The 23032-nt window shown below is 41.0% G+C and overlaps 2 protein-coding genes across 5 annotated transcripts in view; both read right to left on the minus strand.

Annotated features, from left to right (window-relative positions):
• Window positions 1-534: 534 nt before the first annotated feature.
• The window catches only part of LOC137240513 (androgen-induced gene 1 protein), an 83691-nt gene continuing 61193 nt past the window's right edge, over window positions 535-23032 (minus strand). For 3 of the 4 annotated variants that reach the window (XM_067766912.1, XM_067766913.1, XM_067766914.1), the window contains exons 3-4: window positions 3939-4159; window positions 535-1521 (exon numbers count right to left, since the gene is read on the minus strand). In XM_067766912.1, the coding sequence (XP_067623013.1) occupies window positions 1197-1521; window positions 3939-4159 (546 nt within the window). In that variant the 3' untranslated portion in view covers window positions 535-1196. Of the gene's footprint in view, window positions 1522-3938; window positions 4160-9214; window positions 9673-23032 lie in introns of those variants that run through there. The other variant, XM_067766911.1, reaches the window with a different exon arrangement.
• Amnionless (amnion associated transmembrane protein) lies at window positions 19407-21287 on the minus strand. Its single transcript, XM_067769832.1, has one exon. It carries the CDS (start codon window positions 21257-21259, stop codon window positions 19619-19621), a length of 1641 nt encoding a protein of 546 aa, XP_067625933.1. The 5' UTR covers window positions 21260-21287; the 3' UTR covers window positions 19407-19618.

A 23032-nucleotide genomic window follows, 5' to 3' on the forward strand; every position in this document is an offset into this window, starting at 1 on the left:
TCCCACCGCCCTGAAGTACTCATTTAAAGCTAGTTTTGAGTCAATGTTCACTCCAAAATAATTTAAGTGAGACTTTGAATTTATTTTATAATCTCCTATGTTTGGGACTAACTGATCTACAGCCTGCTTTGAGCTCACCAAGGACCCTTCTGTCTCATTGCTAGCCATCTCCAGAACCATATTGAGACATTGCTTTAATTCTTCTACATAATGCTTGGAACAGATCCAGCTTCTTGGCCACTGCTACCACGACAATATCATCAATATCATAGCCAACAATTAGCGTGCCTCTGGGGAGTTTGGTTTGTTGCACACCGTCATACATCGTATTCCATAGCGTTGGCCCGAGAACAGACCTCAGTGGGACGCACGCAGATTCGATTAGCTCTTAAGCCGAGTATGGAGAAGTGTCTCCTCTGTTTCTGTCGTGACCCTAGGGAATGCTTACGTTGCCCAGAATTCACAAACAAAGGCGTGATAGTCCGGATACATCTTTCCTTGCGGTTCAACCATTTCAGTTAAAACAAATACATATTTTAATTAATCAATTATTTTTTTATTTTTAATTTTTCAATAGATAATTACAATTTGAAAACGAACTCCTGTGCATTGATATGAGTGTGCTTGTGTTCCATGCCAAAATATCATTTAACATATTTTACATAACTCCTGCTCAAGAACAATGAATTAAATGCAATTAAATCTAAATGATTTGAATAAATTAATTAGTAAAATAATGGTTATTTTGCTTTAACTTCTATAATCAACATTAAATTTGAATTAACTTGAATCATATTAAGTAAATATTTATTTCATCTTTCTACAACAATAGTTCTTTTTTTTTTTTTTAATTATACTTACTTATGTACTTCAAAAAATCTCATGAAGGGTATTGACTACATACTAAAAATTTATTTTGGTAAGAATTTCACTTTGTTTTTGGTTTTTATCGAGCTTACATGCTTATATATCTACAGATACAATCACTCGTCGTATATTTAATTATGAATATCTTAAAAAATGTTTCTTTAGCAAAGCCTTAAGTTTAAAAGATCATAAGAAAATTTGTTTGGTTTTGCAGTTTCAATTGTTTTATATTCATTTATGTAGTTTTTCTCAGTTTGATACATTGGAAGTATCAAAATTTTAATAAAACAGCGGACATACATAAATTAATATTCCTTGAAATTGTTAATTTATTTTTGTTTACGTTGTGCCAACTTGAGCTCTTTGTTCCAAACCGTATTATTGACAAATTCACCCAAAATATACAAAAATAGCGTAAATGCCAGCACAGCAACGAAGAAGACAATTCGTTGAGGTAACTCCAGCACCTCAAGCACCGGATAAACCCAAATTCCGGAATAATACTTGACAATATGTATCCAAACTAGATAGGTAATGAGGAAGATTGTGAGTCCGACAATACCCTTACTGCGTTTGGGATATTCACGGAATGATGTGAAGAGTTCCAAAATGGCAAACACCATAATATTGGTATGTACAACGTGATTTAGCCAGCTGTGAAAGAGAGAAGAGAAAAGTTTATTAGTAAATACATACAACAAAAAAGTTTAGGTTGTACAATGTACCCGCTTATATTTCCTGGGAGAGCTATGCGCGAAATGTCGTAATCAGGAATAAGTAACTAATTCAATAAAATGTCAACTTTACCGAGCGTAATGGATACTTATTCAAGAACTTCAGGACTGTAAGCCGGTAGGTTAGGCTAAGCTGAACTAACCGGTCCGTGAGGGGTCTAAATTTACTTAATATTTCAAGTAGACTAGTACAACAAGAAGTTTGCTAGAAAACTGCATACTTGGTTGTCGAGAAAACTCTGACGAAGGTTTTCAGGTCGACCAGTTTAATATCCTTCGCTCTGAAAGTAATCTTGACGCTTATAGACTACAAGTTCAGTTCAAACACGCTAGAGACAATACATCCACATCCAGGGCTGGCGTGCCTACAGGATAGAAAGATCAAAAAAGTACGCTAGAGTGCGGAGAAATAGATCTATGCGTTTTCTTTGATATATAACAAACCATTGACGGTACATCTCACAATAGTTTGAATCAATGCGGTCTATCAAAATGTTGATAAACGCTCTACTTCGCACAAAGGTTGCCGAAATCTCAACTGGAGACGCCACGATACAACTTAGGGCCACAAATTGCTGCCCACGGGGGCGCTCTGGCACCACTATTGTAAAGTAAACGACGAGTGACGACAGCTTCCCATTCACTCTTTAGAATATTGCAGTTAAACTGTAACGAGTTAACTGGGAAGATAACGGAGATAGTTGTCTTCATGAGGCGGCACAACCGCCGCATAGCTGCGATACAAGAGACGTAGCTAGCTCCAAAATATACTTTGCAGACGGCTTCAGCTACAAAGTCCATAGAAGAGATCGAATGGATCGAGAGGAAATGGCGGCGGACTCTCATATATCACATATCATGTGCAGTACACTCTTTTTGACCCTGACATCGGCCGAAGGAACAGTGTCCTGGAGCGAGCGTCAAGGAATATCTGTCCAGTCGAGCAATGCGAATTTATAAGTAGTTAACATCTAGATCCCAGCTGTTACTTGATACCCCAATGGTTATCGCCCTGATATCAGAGCTCTTCTTCTTATACGAGGAAAATGGGAGGAGCATCTAAAGAACAGATGTCCCTCTCAAATCCAACAAAGTTCAATGACAAAATATCCATCGCATTTGACGGTTAAGAGTTATTGGAGGCGAAAAAACGCGCGAGCGCTTTCTGCCGGCAATACGCAGCGCATTCCTCGGTTGAAATATCCAGGCGCGCACATAAACATAAACACAGTGCGTCTGATACTATCATCACCGCCAAGAAGGTTAAAGAGGCCATTAAACTTGCTAAAGTATGCCGATACTGAAAAACGTTCGCAGTAAGAGATTTAGCTACCGCCCGCTTAAGGAGTCCTCTCCGCAAGCACTATGAAGAAAACCTGCACACAACTTAAAAGGCCCTCAGGAGTCATCCACTAAGAGTCGGTCGATAATGCCGATAAATACGCGGCGAACACCGTTCTCAATTTCAAATATGTATCTGGAACTCGCAGCTAGGGAAAGAAGACTTCCAAGGGACACGTCCATATGGGTACTGCTATAGGTCAAACTTTAACTTATCCTGAATCAACCTATTATTTATTAATAAATATATATATGTACATTAGGGTGGGCCGATTTGTATGGACGAAAGTTAACCGATATCACTTTGTTTTTCACTACGCATACCCAAAAAAAAGGTAAGAGTTTTTTATGACCTACTAAAAAAATGTTCATATGTATACCCTGTCCGACCCAAAAATGTCCGCTTAAAACGTTGGCGATAACAGTTTTTTGAAATAAATAAATAATCCATAAGAAATTTGTTAAAAATGATAATATAGTAGTTAAAATTTCATTTTAGGCAAATTTCTCATAATTTAAGCTTGATATATCTACTAAAATTCAAAATCACTATATATATCAATACAGATTCTGAAATGTACGTAAAATACCTTTAAAGTAAGCCCAATATGATATTTTTCCTATAATTCTATCACAAGCTATGAAGATTTTTTGGCCAAACCCTACATTCATATGGCAAAATATCTATGTTGCAAAAGTGGGGGACACGAAATCGGACTTAGAGCTATGGGGTCTTCAGCAGTTTTTCTTAGAATCATCTGTAGATTACGTCTTTGCTATACTCCTGATGAAAAAATCGATCCATACAATTTGACCCGCTCTAATATATATATACAAAAGGCATTGAAGTTGATGAAGTAAGGGCTTAGCATCAACCCTAACACAACGGCCATTATTCCCTTCACGAGAAGAACACCGGGGTTAATCAAACAAATTTAACCAGATGGGTGTATTCCATGACTATTCAACCTGAATAAATTTCTTATTTTTACTTACTTGGGAAATACAGCATCCAACACACGTGGGAAGACCAATTCGCGATCTATAGCATATAAAGACCAAAATGTTATTCCCACATTTAAAGCCACTGGGAAAGCCAGAGTTGCCATGAGGTAATCCTTGATTTTGCGTATTGCAGGCGTATGCTTTGGTGCAACTTCATTAGTGCCCACAAAGTCATTTATTAGCGAAATAGTGAAATAAATTGATTGAATGATCTGAAAAGCAAAGGAAAAGAAACATTTTATTTTTAAAGCTACATACATATATTCATAACCTCATATTTGAGGGGTAAATGCTTCATTCACATTGCATCAGTTTAAGTTAAAAATTCCAAATGCGACGCATTTCCTCATACAAATCGCATCGCCATTGCTTGCGATCCACCCATGCTTTTGACATTTCCTTACTAAAAGAAACTCTGCAAGAGTTAAATGACGTATCATAACCTTAGGCCGGGTTTTTCAGTGCGAGTTTAAACTCCAGTTGAATAGAGTTTAACCTTGCCACTTTGCTCAATAACGTAGAAACTCTAGTCGACTTTAACTGGAGTTTAAACACGTACTGGAAAATCGGACCGTAGTACTGTACCAGAATTATAAATAGCAATAATTTCTTGAAGCCAAAATCACAAATTCATTTTTCTTCTATCGTACTTTAATAATAATAATAATTGATTAATCATTTCTTGGCGCGGTTTACCTTCAAGGGGATATCGGCCGAGCTTCGCCTTCAGTTTGCGTCGTGCACCTTTTAATGAATTTTCACTGAGAAGCTTTTCATGGCAGAAATACTCTCGGAATGTTTGCTCAGCGTGATTTGCACACAGAGTATATTAACTTTGATTGGATAACGGTTGGTTGTACAGGTATAAAGGAATCGAGATAGATATAGACTTCCATATATCAAAATTATCAGTATGGAAAAAAAATTTGATTGAGCCATGTCCGTCCGTCCGTTAGCACGATAACTTGAGTAAATATTGAGATATCTTCACCAAATTTGGTACACTACCTTATCTGGACCCAGAATAGATTGATATATATAAAATTTTAGAAAACACAAAATCCTGATAATTCAGTAGATAATACATCTAGAATGTTGAAATTTGACATGTGGATTGACACATTTTTTAAAATGGGCGTGGCGCCGCTTACTTGTTATAAAATAAATTTTACAAATGTTATTAATCATAAATCAAAAATCGTTAAACCTATCGTAACAAAATTCGGCAGAGAGGTTGCCTTTACTATAAGGAATGCTTTGAAGAAAAATTAACGAAATCGGTTATCGCCATAAAGGTGGGTGACTCTAGAATTTGTTTGTACGATATGGGTATCAAATGAAAGGTGTTAATGAGTATTTTAAAAGGGAGTTGGCCCTAGTTCTATAGGTGGACGCCTTTTCGGGATATAGTTATAAAGGTGGACCAGGGGTGACTCTAGAATGCGTTTGTACAATATGGGTGTCAAACGAAAGGTGCTAATGAGCGTTTTTAAATGGAGTGGGGCTTAGTTCTATGGGTGGACGCCTTTTCGAGATATTGCCATAAAGGTGGACCAGGGGTGACTCTAGAGTTTGTTTGTACGATATGGGTATCAAATGAAAGGTGTTAATGAGTATTTTAAAAGGGAGTGGGCCTTAGTTCTATGGGTGGACGTCTTTTCGAGATATCGTCATAAAGGTGGACCAGGGGTGACTCTAGAATTTGTTTGTACGATATGGGTATCAAATGAAAGGTGTTAATGAGTATTTTAAAAGGGAGTGGGCCTTAGTTTTATAGTGGACGCCTTTTCGAGATATCGCCATAAAGGTGGACCAGGGATGACTCTAGAATGCGTTTATACAATATGGGTATCAAACGAAACGTGTTAATGAGTATTTTAAAAGGGAGGGGAACTTAGTTCTATGGAAGGACGCCTTTTCGAAATATCGATATAAAGGTGGACTAGGGGTTACTCTAGAATTTGTTTGTACGATACGGGTATCAAATGAAAGGTGTTAATGAGTATTTTGAAAGGGAGTGGGCCTTAGTTCTATAGGTGGACGCCTTTTCGGGATATCGTTATAAAGGTGGACCAGGGTTGATTCTAGAATGCCTTTGTACAATATGGGTGTCAAATTAAAGGTATTAGTAAGAATTTTAAAAGGGAATGGTGGTAGTTGTATATGTGAAGGTGTTTTCGATATTTCGACCAAAATGTGGACCAGGGTGACCCAGAACATCACCTGTCGGGTACCGCTAATTTATTTCTATAGTAATACCACGAACAGTATTCCTGCCAAGATTCCAAGGGCTTTTGATTTCGCCCTGCAGAACTTTTTCATTTTCTTCTCATTAATATGGTAGGTGTCAAACCCATTTTACAAAGTTTTTTTCTAAAGTTATATTTTGCGTCAATAAACCAATCCAATTACCATGTTTCATCCCTTTTTTCGTATTTGGTATAAAATTATGGCATTTTTTCATTTTTCGTAATTTTCGATATCGAAAAAGTGGGCGTGGTCATAGTCGGATTTCGGCCATTTTTTATACCAATACAAAGTGAGTTCAGATAATTATGTGAACTGAGTTTAGTAAAGATATATCTATTTTTGCTCAAGTTATCGTGTTAACGGCCGAGCGGAAGGACAGACGATCGACTGTGTATAAATACTGGGCGTGGCATCAACCGATTTCGCCCTTTTTCACAGAAAACAGTTATCGTCCTAGAATCTAAGCACCTACCAAATTTTACAAGGATTGGTAAATTTTTGTTCGACTTATGGCATTAAATGTATCCTAGACAAATCAAATGAAAAAGGGCGGAGCCACGCCCATTTTGAAATTTTCTTTTGCTTTTGTATTTTGTTGCACCATATAATTACTGGAGTTGAAAGTTGACATAATTTACTTATATACGGTAAAGATATTAAATTTTTTGTTAAAATTTCACTTTAAAAAAAATTTTTTTTTTAAGTGGGCGTGGTCGTTCTCCGATTTTGCTAATTTTTATTAAGCATACATATAGTAATAGAAGTAACATTTCTGCCAAATTTCATCATTATATCTTCAACGACTGCCAAATTACAGCTTGCAAAACTTCTAAATTACCTTCTTTTAAAAGTGGGCGGTGCCACACCCATTGTCCAAAATTTTACTTATTTTCTATTCTGCGCCATAAGTTCAACCTACCTACCAAGTTGCATCGCTTTATCCGTCTTTGGTAATGAGTTATCGCACTTTTTCGATTTTTCGAAATTTTCGATATCGAAAAAGTGGGCGTGGTTATAGTCCGATATCGTTAATTTTAAATAGCGATGTGATATGAGTGCCCAGGAACCTGCATACCAAATTTCGTCAAGATACCCCAAAATTTACTCAAGTTATCGTGTTAACGGACGGACGGACGGGCATGGCTCAATCAAATTTTTTTTCGATACTATTGATTTTGATATATGGAAGTCTATATCTATCTCGATTCCTTTATACCTGTACAACCAACCGTTATCCAATCAAAGTTAATATACTCTGTGAGCTCTGCTCAACTGAGTATAAAAAAAAAGTGGGCGTGGTTATCATCCGATTTCGCTCATTTTCAATACCAATCTATTCTGGGTCCAGATAAGCTCGTGTAGCAAATTTGGTGAAGATGTCTCAATATTTACTCAAGTTATCGTGTTAACGGACGGACGGTCCGACATAGCTCAATCAAATTTTTTTTCGACACTGATCATTTTGATATATGGAAGTCTATATCTATCTCGATTCCTTTATACCTGTACAACCAACCGTTATCCAATCAAAGTTAATATACTCTGTGTGCAAAACACGCTGAGTATAAAAAGAGTGTGGAGGCTAGGTTTAACGTTAAAAAGTTTAATTTACGGCATTCAAACTAGAAAAGGACTTACTTGTAATCTAATCAATTACTTATCTCACTGGTAAAAGTGCAAATATACATACACAAATCTAATCCGCAATTACTATATTTCACACAAATTGTACTTGATTAGACAACTAGATATTAAGGATGCCAATTTTTTCGATTTATATAATCCCGAGATATCGGGATCCTCTTATTGCAATTTAGATATTCAATATTTTCCAACAGATTAACTTAAAAACGTGAATCAATACTGCTTGTTTAAACCAGAAGTTGCAAATGAAGCGTGATCCAGATACGGATAGAAATTTAACATGGATCCATATGGATCACATAGTTTTTGCATTTGCATGTTAAATCTCTATCCGTATCTGAATCACGCTTCATTGGAATGCGAGGAATATCATTCACACAATATGTACACTGTTACAAACAGCACAGATGACATTACTCACACATATACAAAGAAGACAACAGCGAATATGAAATGCAGAGATATGAGAGAAGTAAAAGAACTAATCGATAAGACTATTCGCGAAAAGTTTAGACCCTGGGAGGAATAGGCGAACGAGGCAACTGAGGGTATGAAAGCGGCGCAGTGATGGTGAATCAGTTTGGTTTTAACACGCTATTAGTGCTTTCAATAAAGAGCTTTTTTTATACCGAAAATTTGCGTTTATTTATTCGAAAGTCTAGTGATTCGAACGATAACAGAGGGCGCAGAATTATCGAGAATTTCATAAGATTCATAATAATTGGTGTCTGAAGAGGAATTGGTGAATTAATTGCAGAGTTTCAGAGGCCAAGGGCATGGCCAAGTTAAGTGAATTGAAGGCCCAGCAGGTCAAAATAAGTTGGAAGCCCGCGGATTGAATACCACCGGCAATATATCCGAGCTACAATCACGACACTGGGAAGCTATGGAATCGGAAGTAATCGACGTTCATGAACACTCTTTTCATTCTGATGTGTTAGCCAGCAACGAAAATGGTGGAAAAGATAGAGACTTCGAAGCCATTGGCAAGTGTGGACATAAACCCGATACTATCAATATGTATATGGCATCTCAACTGAAAGAGCAAAAGACACAAATTACATCCAAGATTAGTAAATTGTTACACACTCCGGAAATCCCGGGATTTTCGGGAATTAAAAAAACCGAGATCCCGAGATTGGTACCCCTAGTAGATATGTACGCATGTATGTAGTTTGTATTATTTTTAAACCTTCAAAGCGGCAATCGGCTACGAACACCGCGTAAAATCAACAAATATCATAAGTTATGAATATGATTATAATCAATTGTACACAATTTACACACACAGTGCAAAATATGAAAAATTGCAACAAAAAAAAAATGCTATCTAATCTACAACCAATTTACTTAATATAAAACAATGAAATTACCGCGTCCAGGAATGTAAGATATTTAAATTTTCCACCAAAGTTATGATGTGCATTGGAATGCATTGCGGTTTCGGGAAGCTTTACATAATTGAAATCATAATAAACGGCATAGGAGAATTGCACAGCTGCCACTAAATGAACTAAAGTACGAAACGATTTGTAAACTCCTTGATATGCAGCATCAGCAGCATGCAATTTTTTCGATTTATAATCCACCATTCTACTTAGTATTCACACACGCGGAACACTTGTTAATTAACAATTACACACAATCGATAACTCGCTTTTATATCAATACCTTATTAATAGATAATTAACAGTACATTACACTCCACACAAATGTCGTTATACGTTCATATATTTAATTTTGTTGATAATGATAAGTAGATATAATAAACCAGCGTCTCCGTTATATCGAAGCACGCTAGAATGTTTCCTACGCAAGAATAATCAATGAAATGTAAAAATGGAAACGCAAACCATCGAAAAGTCAGAAACAGTCTGACAGCTCAACACAGCTCGACATAACAGTGGCACTTAAACTATGACGGATACAACATGCGATGATAATGGCGCTCAAAGAGCTGCAAACAAACCGGAAATGGCCATATTATATCGTTATGCATAAAAATTTAGTAATAATCATCAGCTTTATTTCAGGCTTTTTTTCACTGCTTGCATTTGCTACTCCAGAGCAGCAAGTGTAATGAAAACAAGTAAGGAAGGCCAAGTTCGGGTGTAACCGAACATTACATACTCAGCTGAGAGCTTGCCTGCATTAGTTTTGTAGGGTTTCGTAGATGGTTTATAAGTGGTTTTTAATTCCACATGACATACGTTTGGGAAATATCGACCAAATTGTAGACCAAGAGTGACGTTTTTTGGAACGATTTTCCTTCATCCTTTGTCAAATAAGGGACAATCACCATGTAGGAAAATGAACCCTCGGGTAACCCTGGAATGTGTTTGTATGACATGGGTATCAAATGAAAAGTATTAAAGAGTATTTTAAAGCGGAGTGGGCCTTAGTTCTATAGGGGGGCGCCTTTTCGAGATATCGCCATAAAGATGGACCAGGGGTGACCCAGAACATCATCTGTCGCGTACCGCTCATCTAGTATCTAATATCTAATCTAATATATATTATAAATGGGAAAGTTTGGATGTTTGGATGTTTAGATGTTTGGATGTTTGGATGTTTGGATGTTTGGATGTTTGTCCAGACGTTTGTCTTTGTGACTCAATAACGCAAGAACGGCTGGACCGATTTGGATGAAATTTTGCACACATATAGCCAATAGTCTAGAAGGATCTACTAGCTATATATTTTTCAAAAGGGGCGTGGTCCCCGCCCCCTAGGAACAGTTATAATTTAATTATTATATGTTTTCGTCTTTGCGACTGAATCACGCCAGAATGGCTACACGGATTTTGATGAAATTTGGGACATAGACAGTAGTCTACTAGCGAAATTTTTTTCGAACATGGAAAGAGGGGTGGGGGTCCCACAACCCTTCGAGAAATTATTTTTCATAATTTTTACACATTATAACTTTACGTATACTGGCCTTCACCAATATCACAGACTCAAGGGGTCAAATAAGTCGAGGGCTTACAAAGTAAGCAGTGACACCCTCCGCCCGCCCCTTTATCTCCCCCTCTGGTGTAAAATCCATAAATTGTTATAACTCAATCTAAATTTTCTCCTAAATCAATAGTTTTTGGTATCTGGTACATACAGAACGAGATCTAGACAATTTTGGAGGAACGATCAGTGGTCCTCTCCTCTACTCCCGCCATCCGCCCTCCATCAATTTTTTTTATTAGCACGCTTTTATTAGCTTTACCTGTATGTTTCTATCTAACTTTTTATTCGCTCCAATGCGCCTGCTGCCTTATTAACATGGTTTTATAATTAGCTTCACCTTATTTTTAATCCCGTAAGGGTCATATCGAGACCCTTCCGGGATCATTTCTGGATGGTTTTCGGGATCGGTCCGGGATTACGCCGGTGTAATTTCGGGACTTTTTCGGGACTATTTCGGGATCATTTTGGGACCCTTCCGGGATCATTTCTGTATAGTTTACGGGATCCGTCCGGGATCCCGTCGGGGTTATTTTGGAACATTTTCGGGACTATTCCGGAATCATTTCGGGACTATTTCGCGATCATTTGGGGACCCTTCCGGCATCATTTCTGGATGGTTTTCGGGATCCGTGCGGGATCTCGTCGGGGTCATATGGGGACTTTTTCGGGATCATTTGAGGTCTCTTCCGGCATCATTTCTGGATGGTTTTCGGGATCCGTCCGGGATATCGTCGGGGTCATTTGGGGACTTTTTCGGGATCATTTGGGGGCTCTTCCGGCATCATTTCTGGATGGTTTTCGGGATCCGTCCGGGATCTCGTCGGGGTCATTTGGGGACTTTTTCGGGATAATTTTGGGGCTCATCCGGCATCATTTCTGGATGGTTTTCGGGATCCGTCCGGGATCCCGTCGGGGTCATTTCGGGACTTTTTCGCGACTAATACGGGATCATTTGGGAACCCTTTCGGCATCATTTCTGGATGGTTTTCGGGATCCGTCCGGGATCCCGTCGGGGTCATTTCGGGACTTTTTCGCGACTAATACGGGATCATTTGGGAACCCTTTCGGCATCATTTCTGGATGATTTCGGGATCCGTCCGGGATCCCATTAGGGTAATTTCGGGACTATTAGGGGATCATTTGGGAACCTTTCCGGCATCATTTCTGGATAATTTTCGGGATCCGTCCGGGATGCCGACGAGGTCATTTCGGGACTATTTCGGGACCATTTGGGATACCTACCGGCATTATTTCTGGATGGTTTTTGGGATTCGTCCGGGATCCCGTCGTGGTCCTTTCGGGACTTTTCTTCGACTAATACGGGATCATTTGCGGACCCTTTCGGCATCATTTCTGGATAGTTATCGGGATCCCGTCACCGTCATTTCGGGACTATTAGGGGATCATTTGAGGACCTTTCCGGCATCATTTCTGTATTGTTTTCGGAATCCTTTCGGGATCCCGTCAGGGTCATTTTGGGACTTTTTTGGGGCTAATACGGGATCATTTGGGGATCCTCTAGGGGTCGTTTCGTGACTTTTTCTGTTTTATTTCGGGATCATTTGGGGACCCTTCCGGCATAATTTCTTGATGGTTTGCCGGATCCATCAGGGTCATTTCGGGACCATTTTGGGATCATTTGGGGACCCTTCCGAGATCATTTCTGGATCCGTCCGGGATGCCGTAGGGGCCATTTCGGGATTTTTTGTTACTTTTCCGGGATAGTTTTTGGATCCTTCCGGGATCATTTCTGGATCTGTGCGGGATCCCATCTGGGTCATTTCCGGACTATTTCGGGATCATTTTGGGATCCTTCCGGAATCATTTCTGTATGGTTTTCGCGATCCGTCGTTGATTCCCTCGGAGCCATTTCGGAACCTTTTCTGGAGTATGTCGGGGTCATTTGGGGACTTTTTCGGGATCATTTGGGGCTCTTCCGGCATCATTTCTGGATGGTTTTCGGGATCCGTGTGGGATCTCGTCGGGGTCATTTGGGGACTTTTTCGGGATCATTTGGGGGCTCTTCCGGCATCATTTCTGGATGGTTTTCGGGATCCGTCCGGCATATCGTCGGGGTCATTTGGGGACTTTTTCGGGATCATTTGGGGGCTCTTCCGGCATCATTTCTGGATGGTTTTCGGGATCCGTCCGGGATCCCATCAGGGTAATTTCGGGACTATTAGGGGATCATTTGTGGACCTTTCCGGCATCATTTCTGGATAATTTTCGGTATCCGTCCGGGATGCCGACGAGGTCATTTCGGGATTATTTCGGGTTCATTTGGGATACCTACCGGCATCATTTCTGGATGGTTTTTGGGATTCGTCCGGCATCCCGTCGGGGTCATTTCGGGACTTTTTCTCGACTAATACGGGATCATTTGCGGGCCCTTTCGGTATCATTTCTGGATAGTTGTCGGGATCCGTTCGGGATCCCGTCAGGGTCTTTTCGGAACTATTGGGAGATCATTAGACGACCTTTCCGGTATCATTTCTGGTTAGTTTTCGGGATCCTTTCCGGGTCCCATCATGGTCATTTCGGGACTTTCTCGGCATCATTTAAGATTGGTTTTCAGGATTCGTCCGGTATCCGTCAGGGTAATTTCTGGACTTTTCCCAGACTTTTTCGGGATAATTTTGGGACCCTCCCAAGATCATTTCTGGATGGATTTCGGGATCTGTCCGGGATCCCGTCAGGGTCATTTAGGGGTGCGTTCGAGATCCCGTCAGGGTCATTTCGGGACTTCTTCTGGAATATATCGGGATCATTTCTGGATGGTTTATGGGATCCGTCCATGACCCCTTAAGGGTCATTTCGGGACTATTAGGTGATCATTTGAGGACCTTTCCGGCATCACTTCTGGATGATTTTCGGTATCCGTTCCGGATCCCGTCGGAATCAATGCGGGACTTTTACGGAATCATTTGGGATTCCTTCCGGCATCATTTCTGGATGGTTTTCGGGATTTGTCCGGGATCCCGTCGGGGTTATTTCGGGACCTTTTCGGGGCTAATACGGGATCATTTGGGGATCCTCTAGGGGTCGTTTCGTGACTTTCTGTATTATTTCGGGTTCATTTCGGGACTTTTTCTCGACTAATACGAGATCATTTGCGGGCCCTTTCGGCATCATTTCTAGATAGTTGTCGGGATCCGTTCGGGATCCCGTCAGGGTCTTTTCGGAACTATTAGGTGATCATTTGAGGACATTTCCGGCATCATTTCTGGATAGTTTTCGGGATCCTTTCGGGGTCCAGTCAGGGTCATTTCGGGACTTTTTCGGGATCATTTAGAGATGGCTTTCAGGATTCGTCCGGGAACCCGTCAGGGTAATTTCTGAACTTTTCCGAGACTATTTCGGGATACTTTTGGGACCTTCCCAAGATCATTTCTGGATGGATTTTCGGATCAGTCCGGGATGCCGTCAGGGTCATTTTGGTATTAGGTGATCATTTGAGGACCTTTCCGGCATCACTTCTGGATGGTTATCGGTATCCGATCAGGATCCCCTCGGAATCATTGCGGGACTTTTTCGGGATCATTTGGGGTCCCTCCCAAGATCATTTCTGGATGGATTTCGGGATCTGTCCGGGATCCCGTCAGGGTCATTTAGGGGTGCGTTCGAGATCCCGTCAGGGTCATTTCGGGACTTCTTCTGGAATATATCGGGATCATTTCTGGATGGTTTATGGGATCCGTCCATGACCCCTTAAGGGTCATTTCGGGACTATTAGGTGATCATTTGAGGACCTTTCCGGCATCACTTCTGGATGATTTTCGGTATCCGTTCCGGATCCCGTCGGAATCAATGCGGGACTTTTACGGAATCATTTGGGATTCCTTCCGGCATCATTTCTGGATGGTTTTCGGGATTTGTCCGGGATCCCGTCGGGGTTATTTCGGGACCTTTTCGGGGCTAATACGGGATCATTTGGGGATCCTCTAGGGGTCGTTTCGTGACTTTTTCTGTATTATTTCGGGATCATTTTGGGACCCTTTCGGCATAATTTCTTGATGGTTTGCCGGATCCATCAGGGTCATTTCGGGACCATTTGGGATCATTTGGGGACCCGTCCGAGATCATTTCTGGATCCGTCCGGGATGCCGTAGGAGCCATTTCGGGATTTTTTGTTACTTTTCCGGGATAGTTTTTGCACCCTTCCGGGATCATTTCTGGATATGTGCGGGATCCCATCTGGGTCAATTCCGGACTATTTCGGGATCATTTTGGAATCCTTCCGGAATCATTTCTGTATGGTTTTCGCGATCCATCGTGGATCCCCTCGGAGCCATTTCGGAACTTTTTCTGGAGTTAGTCGGGATAATTTAGGGACCCTTCCTGGATATTTTCTGGATGGTTTCTGAGATCCGTCCGGGAGCCCGTCAGGGTAATTTCGGAACTTTTTCGGGACTATTTCGGGATCAATTTGGTACCCTTCAGGCATCATTTCTGTGTGGTTATCTGGATCAGTCTAGAATCGTGTCGTTGTCATTTCGGGTTTTTTGGGACTACTTCGGGAACTTTTGGAAACACTTCCGGGGCGTTTCTGGATGGTTTTCGGGATCCGTCCGCGATAGCGTCGGGGTCATTTCGTGGCTTTTTCTGGATAATTTCGTTATCATTTTGGGATCCTATCAGGTTATCAGCTCATAAAGTTCTTTTTTTTACTCAATTACAAAAATAAAATGCATTAGACAGAAAAAAAATTTTAAACAGATAACTTTATAAGCAGGCTAACGTGAATAGCCCACATATTTCATTTTCTCCTTGCGGACGGGGCCGCGGGTAAAGGCTAGTATATTATAAATGGGAAAGTTTGGATGTTAAGATGTTTGGATGTTTGGATGTTTGTCCAGACGTTTGTCTTTGTGACTCAATCACGCAAGAACGGCTGGACGGATTTGTATGAAATTTGGCATGCATATAGCCAATAGTCTAGAAGGATCTACTAGCTATATATTTTTCAAAAGGGGCGTGGTCTCCGCCCCCTAGGATCAGTTATAATTTAATTATTATATTTTTTTTGTCTTTGCGACTGAATCACGCCAGAACGGCTTCACGGATTTTGATGAAATTTGGGACAGAGATAATAGGCTACTGGCGAAATTTTTTTCGAACATGGAAAGGGGGAAGGGGGTCCCACGCCCCCTTCGAATAATTACTTTTTAACAATTTTTACACATTATAACTTTACGTATACTGACCTTCACCAATATTACAAACTCAATGGGTGAAATAAGTCGAGGGCTTACAAAGTGAGCAGTGATACAGCCCCCCCCCCCCCCTCCTTTCCCCTCTCGTGCAAAATCTATAAATTGTTATAACTCAATGTAAATTTTGTCCTAAAATCAATAATTTTTGGTATCTGGCTCATACAGATCGAGATCTAAACAATTTTGGAAAAACGATCAGTGGTACTCTCCTCCTCCCGCCATCCGCCCTCCTTCATTTGTTTTTATTAGCACGCTTTTATTAGCTTTACCTGTATGTTTCTTTGTAACTCTTCATTCGCTCCAACGCGCCTGTTGCCTTATTAACATGGTTTTATAATTATCTTCACCCTATTTGTAATCCCGTTTGGGTCATATCGAGACCCTTCCGGGATCATTTCTGTATGGTTTTCGGGATACGTCCGCGATCCCGCCGGGGTCATTTCTGGACTTTTTCGGGACTATTCCGGGATTATTTTGGGACCCTTCCGGGATCATTTGTGTATAGTTTTCTGGATCCGTCCGGGATTCCGTCGGGATTATTTTGGGTCATTTTCGGGACTATTCCGGGATCATTTCGGGACTATTTCGCGATCATTTGGGGACCCTTCCGGCATCATTTCTGGACGGTTTTCGGGATCCGTCCGGGATCAGTTCGGAACTTTTTCTCGACTAAGACTGGATCATTTGGGGACCCTTTCGGCATCATTTCTGGATGGTTTTCGGAATCCGTCCGGGTCCCGTCGAGGTCATTTCTGGACTTTTTCTCGACTGATACGGGATCATTTGAGGACCCTTTCGGCATCATTTCTGGATGGTTTTCGGGTTCCGTCCGGATCCCGTCAGGGTCATTTCGGGGCCCTTTCTCGACTAATACGGGATCATTTGGGGACCCTTTCGGCATCATTTCTGGACGGTTTTCGGGATCCGTCCGGGATCCCGTCGGGGTCATTTCTGGACTTTTTCTCGACTGATACAGGATCATTTGAGGACCCTTTCGGCATCATTTCTGGATGGTTTTCGGGTTCCGTCCGAATCCCGTCAGGGTCATTTCGGGGCCCTTTCTCGACTAATACGGGATCATTTGGGGACCCTTTCGGCATCATTTCTCAATGATTTTCGGGATCCGTCCGGGATCCCGTCGGGGTCATTTCGGGATTTTTTCTCGACTAATACGGGATCATTTGGGGACCTTTTCGGCATCATTTCTGTATGGTTTTCGGGATCCGTTCGGGATCCCTTCAGGGTCATTTTGGGACTTTTTCTCGACTAATACGGGTTCCTTTGAGGTACATTCCGGCATCATTTCTAGGTGGTTTTCGGGATCCATCAGGGATCCCGTCGGGGCCATTTCTGGACTTTTTCTCGACTAATACGGGATCATTTGGGGTAGCATCCGGCATCAGTGCCAGATTGTTTTAGGGCTCCGTCCGGGATCCCGTCTTGGTCAACTTTTTCTCGACTTATACGGGATCATTTGGGGACCCTTTCGGCATGATATCTGGATGCTTTTCGCGATCCGTCCTGGAACCCGTCGGGGTCATTTCGGGACTTTTTCTCGACTAATACGGGATCATTTGGGGACGCTTTCGGCATCATTTCTGGATGTTTTTCGGGATCCGTCCGGGATCCCGTCGTGGTCATTTCGGGACTATTTCGGGATCATTTGGGGTACCTTCCGGCATCATTTCTAGATGGTTTTCGGGATCCATCCGGGATCCCGTCGGGGTCATTTCGGGACTTTTTCTCGACTAATACGGGATCATTTGGGGACGCTTTCGGCATCATTTCTGGATGGTTTTCGGGATCCGTCCGGGATCCCGTCTTGGTCATTTCGGGACTTTTTCTCGACTTATACGGGATCATTTGGGGACCTTTTGGGCATCATTTCTGTATGGTTTTCGGGATCCGTTCGGGATCCCTTCAGGGTAATTTTGGGACTTTTTCTCGACTAATACGGGTTCATTTGAGGTACCTTCCGGCATCATTGCTAGATGGTTTTCGGGATCCGTCCAGTATCCAATCAGGGTCATTTCGGGACTATTTCGGGATCATTTGGGGTACCTTCCGGCTTCATTTCTAGACGGTTTTCTGGATCCGTCCGGGATCCCGTCGGGGTAATTTCGGGACTTTTTCTCGACTAATACGGGATCATTTGGGGTAGCTTCCGGCATCATTGCTAGATCGTTTTCGGGATCCGTCCGGGATACCGTCAGGGTCATTTCGGTACTATTTCGGGATCATTTGGGATACCTACTGGCTTCATTTCTAGATGGTTTTCGGGATCCGTCCGGGATCCCATCAGGGTCATTTCGGGACTATTTCGGTATCATTTGGGGTACCTTCCGGCTTCATTTCTAGATGGTTTTCTGGATCCGTCCGGGATCCCGTCGGGGTCATTTCGGGACTTTTTCTCGACTTATACGGGATCATTTGGGGACGCTTTCAGCATCATATCTGGATGCTTTTCGGGATCCGTCCGGGAACCCGTCGGGGTCATTTCGGCACTTAAAATGTGATAGTTATGCCCTGGTTTGATATGCAGAGCTTTGCCTTCTCTCTTGTTTTTGTTGTTGACGCTGATTTAGCTTTGTGATATTGTTGTGTTTGTAGTTGTGGTTTTGTTTATCGGTCTTTAAGTTTTTGTTGTAGCTTCTTATTTTCGTTGGTATTGTTATTGCATTGCATTGTTGTCGACAGGTAGCAGCGCGAGTAAGGACAAAGTTCTGCATATCAATGCACAACATAGCAAATAGCATGCCACTTTTTTTTTGCTCTTACTGCACTACAAATAGCATTTCGTTTGGGGATTTTATTCTGCTATTTTCCCCCCGAAACATGTAGCTCATAGCAGAGCATGAGAAATGCTATCACTTTTTTTGTTACGGCTCTGCTCTATGCTCTGTTCATGTTCGAAAAGTGGAAAAAATGCCAAAGAGATGAAGCTTGGCGTTATATCACTTTGCAGTTTTGCTATATTAAATTTAGATATGAGAAAAATTCTTTAATGATCACGCCCACTTTTTTTTGAAGTGGCTTTAACTTTTAACCATCACAAAATTGGCAGTATATTTATGACACGTAACTTCATTACCATTATAGATATGTTTGTTGGTGCAAAGTGTGACATATAAAAAAATTGTAAATGGTCCTAGTCCGCTCCTTTTAACTAGTTAAACTCTTCAAATTACTTTTAATATTAAAGTCGAACATAAAGCGACCAAATTGGGCCAAAAGTATTCTACGGACAGATTTGTATTTTGGCTACTAGAAAATTTGCCATATCCTAGCGGTAAACCTACAGCCTTGCAAATCAGCAACATTCGAGTTCGATTCTCAACCCCGGGAGGAAAAATTTTTAGAGGCAAAAATACAATGCCTTCGGCAGGGCCGAAACGATTATTTATTTTGCTAATGTGAGAAATCCATTTACAAATTCCCCTCAGAATTTTATTAAAATAATCTTAACTGGTTGGATTTCTTCTTGCAAAAGCGTAGCTCGAAAAAATATCTTTCATAAGATGCATTTGTATCTTTTGTACGAATTCATGTATTTATATAGATACATGTAAGTATAAATTTTTAATTCCAGTTTTTAACTATATATTACTCCTTTGTTTCCTCTTCCTCATCACTGTCGACATTAAATTTGTCATCAAGTGTAATTTCAGTTAACTCTTGTTCATCTTCGACATCATCATTTTCCATGGCGTCGATCAATGTGACACTCTCTAATTTATTACCACCGCTTGACTTCTTTGTCAATTTTTGCTCTTTAACTGTGGAAATGCTAACAGTAGCTGCTGCTGATCCTCCTGTAGTACTACTTGCAGCTACCGCCATTGTCGAACCTGTAGAAGTTGAGCCAGTATTTATCTCACTGGGCGCTTTCCGTTTCTCAACAAACATCGGATTGTCAAATGCGCGCTCCCGCACTTGTCCACTTTCGGCATCATAGCCCATAGTTATACCATCCGTAACATCTACTTCAGCAACAGCTGCCGTTAGATTATCGAAGCGTGCAAAGTGTGCAGAGGAACGCAGCAAGAATGCACGCCAACGCCGAGGATCATATACCCACTGTGGAACGCGACGCAGATAACGATGATCGGGCGAATAATGTGCGAATATGACCAAAGCAACCACAGAGACAAGCATCATACATATTATAATAAGTAGCACAGAACCAAACGTTATATTTGGATTATAAGGACGTCCAGATACGATCATCTCCAGTTTATGAGATCCCATAAATAATTTCGACCAATTGGTGCTCGCATTCAATCGATTCACGAAATGTACACTTTTCTCGTTATATCCATCGCGATCGATAATAATCGCTTCCAAGTAATTACCGTACGGTGGTGTGTTGACGTAATTGATGTGATAATTCAAATCGCTGACGAGATCTTGCTCCTTAATAGCAGTTGCAATTAATTTGCCTAACTTATTCATACTCGCCTCACTGCAGTAGTCCATTGCAAAACGTAGAACGGATCCGCAAATTGGACAACAACTTTCGAGGGGCGTTACCGGCACCAAGCAATGTGGACGCTCACAATTTTCCATCACATGCTTACAAATTGGTTCAATGAATGCCAATGCATCCATTTGACAACCGCAGGTATCCTGATGATAATATTGCGCTATTGTATCAAGACTATTTTTGAAGAGTAACTGTCCTATATCGGTATGTATTAAATAATTCAAATAGTTGCTGGCAATCAACGATCCTGCCAAATATAAATGACCCATTCGCACATATGCCGTATTCTCCAAATCAATCGAAAGCGGTCCATCACGTTGTATGACCACAGTCTCGTTATCGCATGGCACACGTTCCAAATGCGGTATGGCTGGGTTTTGTGCTAGCGCTGCAGGACTAACCCAACTATTGGGATCATACCATTTCCTTGTTGTGGGCGCTTTTAAATAGGCGCGTCGATTACGTCCGTTCTCACAATCACGCTGTTGTTGTTCTCCACCTAGAGTAATTGTCGACTCATCACTGAGTAGTATTGCTCCATCGCGCGGCAAAAGAAAGCCTCTGACATCCACTTTGGTTGGTAGTGGTAGTATGGCACCGTACGCTTCTGGAAAGACGACATCCTCTAGTGCACAAGGTAGATATCCGGATTCCCATGCATCGGGATTATCGAAGCCAGGATTTGGTAAGAGACGTTTATTACTTGTGCATTGTGTAATATAAATAAATAATAATGAAATCTTCAGCGTACCAAAGCTCATTTTTTTGCATAGGAACACACTCTTTGAACCGAAATCGAAAACTGACGTGAATGTGTTAAATAATTTCCAATTTGGTGGCTTTGTGCGCAATAAAGGGGCGTACCATTGGTATTGTGATATAACAGTCGCCGTTTAGATAATAAATGAAAGCAAATTTTATCGTTTGTGATAGGTACTTTTTATATATGTAGCACCAAGAGGGTCGTTCATTAAGTTCATATCTTCCAGGAAAAACATCTTGAATGTGTCTGGAGAGGAAGTTATAAACGTCTATTGCTTCTCGATACCCATATAAAACCAACTACACACGTTTGCGGCAGACGGACTAGTTAAGGATGGACGGTGTTGGATACTGCTCCTACTTTATTTGATCGGCGGTCAGTAACAGTATTGAAAACGATCGCAAGAGTTGTTATAACTACTGAGGCTGCCAAAGACCTTCGTAAGCAGCGGAGAGGATAAGAACGACGGCATTTGGGTGACGAGATGATGGACGGACGACCAACTAGAACTCTAGTAAAGCCTGAAGCTGGTTGAGTATGCCAAAATCAAGTAAGTACTGGTGATGTCACAATTGGGAGATAACTACATTGTGGTGATAAGATCACAATGAAAGATTTTATGTCTGGATGAAAAACTAGCATCAGACGTAAACTGCTATCTCCTGTAATATGTTATCTAAGTAAGTTTCTTTTGATTGGTGCCAGTAGGTTATGCATCACCACCGTCTTATGACGTTTTATTTTCTGAAAATAATGTCGCCCTTTTGGTTCTTATTTTCTTTTTTGTAAATTTGTGTGTCCTTTCCACAAAATATTTCCTACTGAATAACAAAAGATACACCATTACCAACAAATTCAATCTTTTTGCATAGCGCTAGGTGGCCTAGTTCAAAAGTTAGAACCTTAGAGTGTAACATGGGGGTTACATTTTTTCCAGAAAAGTAAACGCCATTAGTATCGTCTAGCAAATTCCCCTGCGTTTGCATGTGCCCTCAACGTTGCTATGAATAGGAACCCAGATGAATATGCTGTTTGCAGCTACTGTCGGTTTTAGACGAAGCGTTGGATTGATGATTGACTGGCTGAGTATATGCATTAGGGTGGGTCGATTTGTATGGACGAAAGTTAACCGATATCGCGCCATCGATTTTTCGATAGGATTTGGGCTCAGGAAAAAAGTTCCCCTACGCATACCCAAAAAAATAATTTTCGAGCCTGCGAAATTTTAATTTTTTGACTTTTTTTCGACTTTGATTTTTAAGGTTTTTTTCATAACCTACTAAAACAATTTTCATTTGATTGTAAAATTTTCATGTATACCCTGTCCGACCCAAAAATTACGGCTAAAAAAAACTGTTATCGCCAACGTTTTTAGCGGACATTTTTGGGTCGGACAGGGTATACATGAAAATTTTACAATCAAATGAAAATTCTTTAGTAGGCCATGAAAAAACCCTTAAAAATCAAAGTCGATAAAAAGACAAAAATTTTAAATTTCGCAGGCTCGAGAATCATTTTTTTGGGTATGCATAGTGCAACTTTTTTTCCTGAGCCCAAATCCTATCGAAAAATCGATGGCGCGATATCGGTTAATAAATCGACCCACTCTAATATGCATACTTCTGACCCACCCACTGAGTCTTCCGACAAAAATCCGTATGCCCCTCTCTATAGCCAGTATTATCGCTTGGAAGTTACCAGCCGAGTGAGGAGCGAAATCTGAAGTAGTCCAGAGAAAACTCAAGTTACCACGCCACAGCGCATTTTGAGC

The sequence above is a fragment of the Eurosta solidaginis genome, chromosome 2 (assembly GCF_040869045.1).
Source record: "Eurosta solidaginis isolate ZX-2024a chromosome 2, ASM4086904v1, whole genome shotgun sequence".
In the NCBI taxonomy this organism is placed as follows: domain Eukaryota; kingdom Metazoa; phylum Arthropoda; class Insecta; order Diptera; family Tephritidae; genus Eurosta; species Eurosta solidaginis.

Bases quoted from the DNA above. Each gene is read 5' to 3' on its own strand.
- Amnionless (XM_067769832.1), bottom strand. From the start codon at position 21,259: ATGAGCTTTGGTACGCTGAAGATTTCATTATTATTTATTTATATTACA.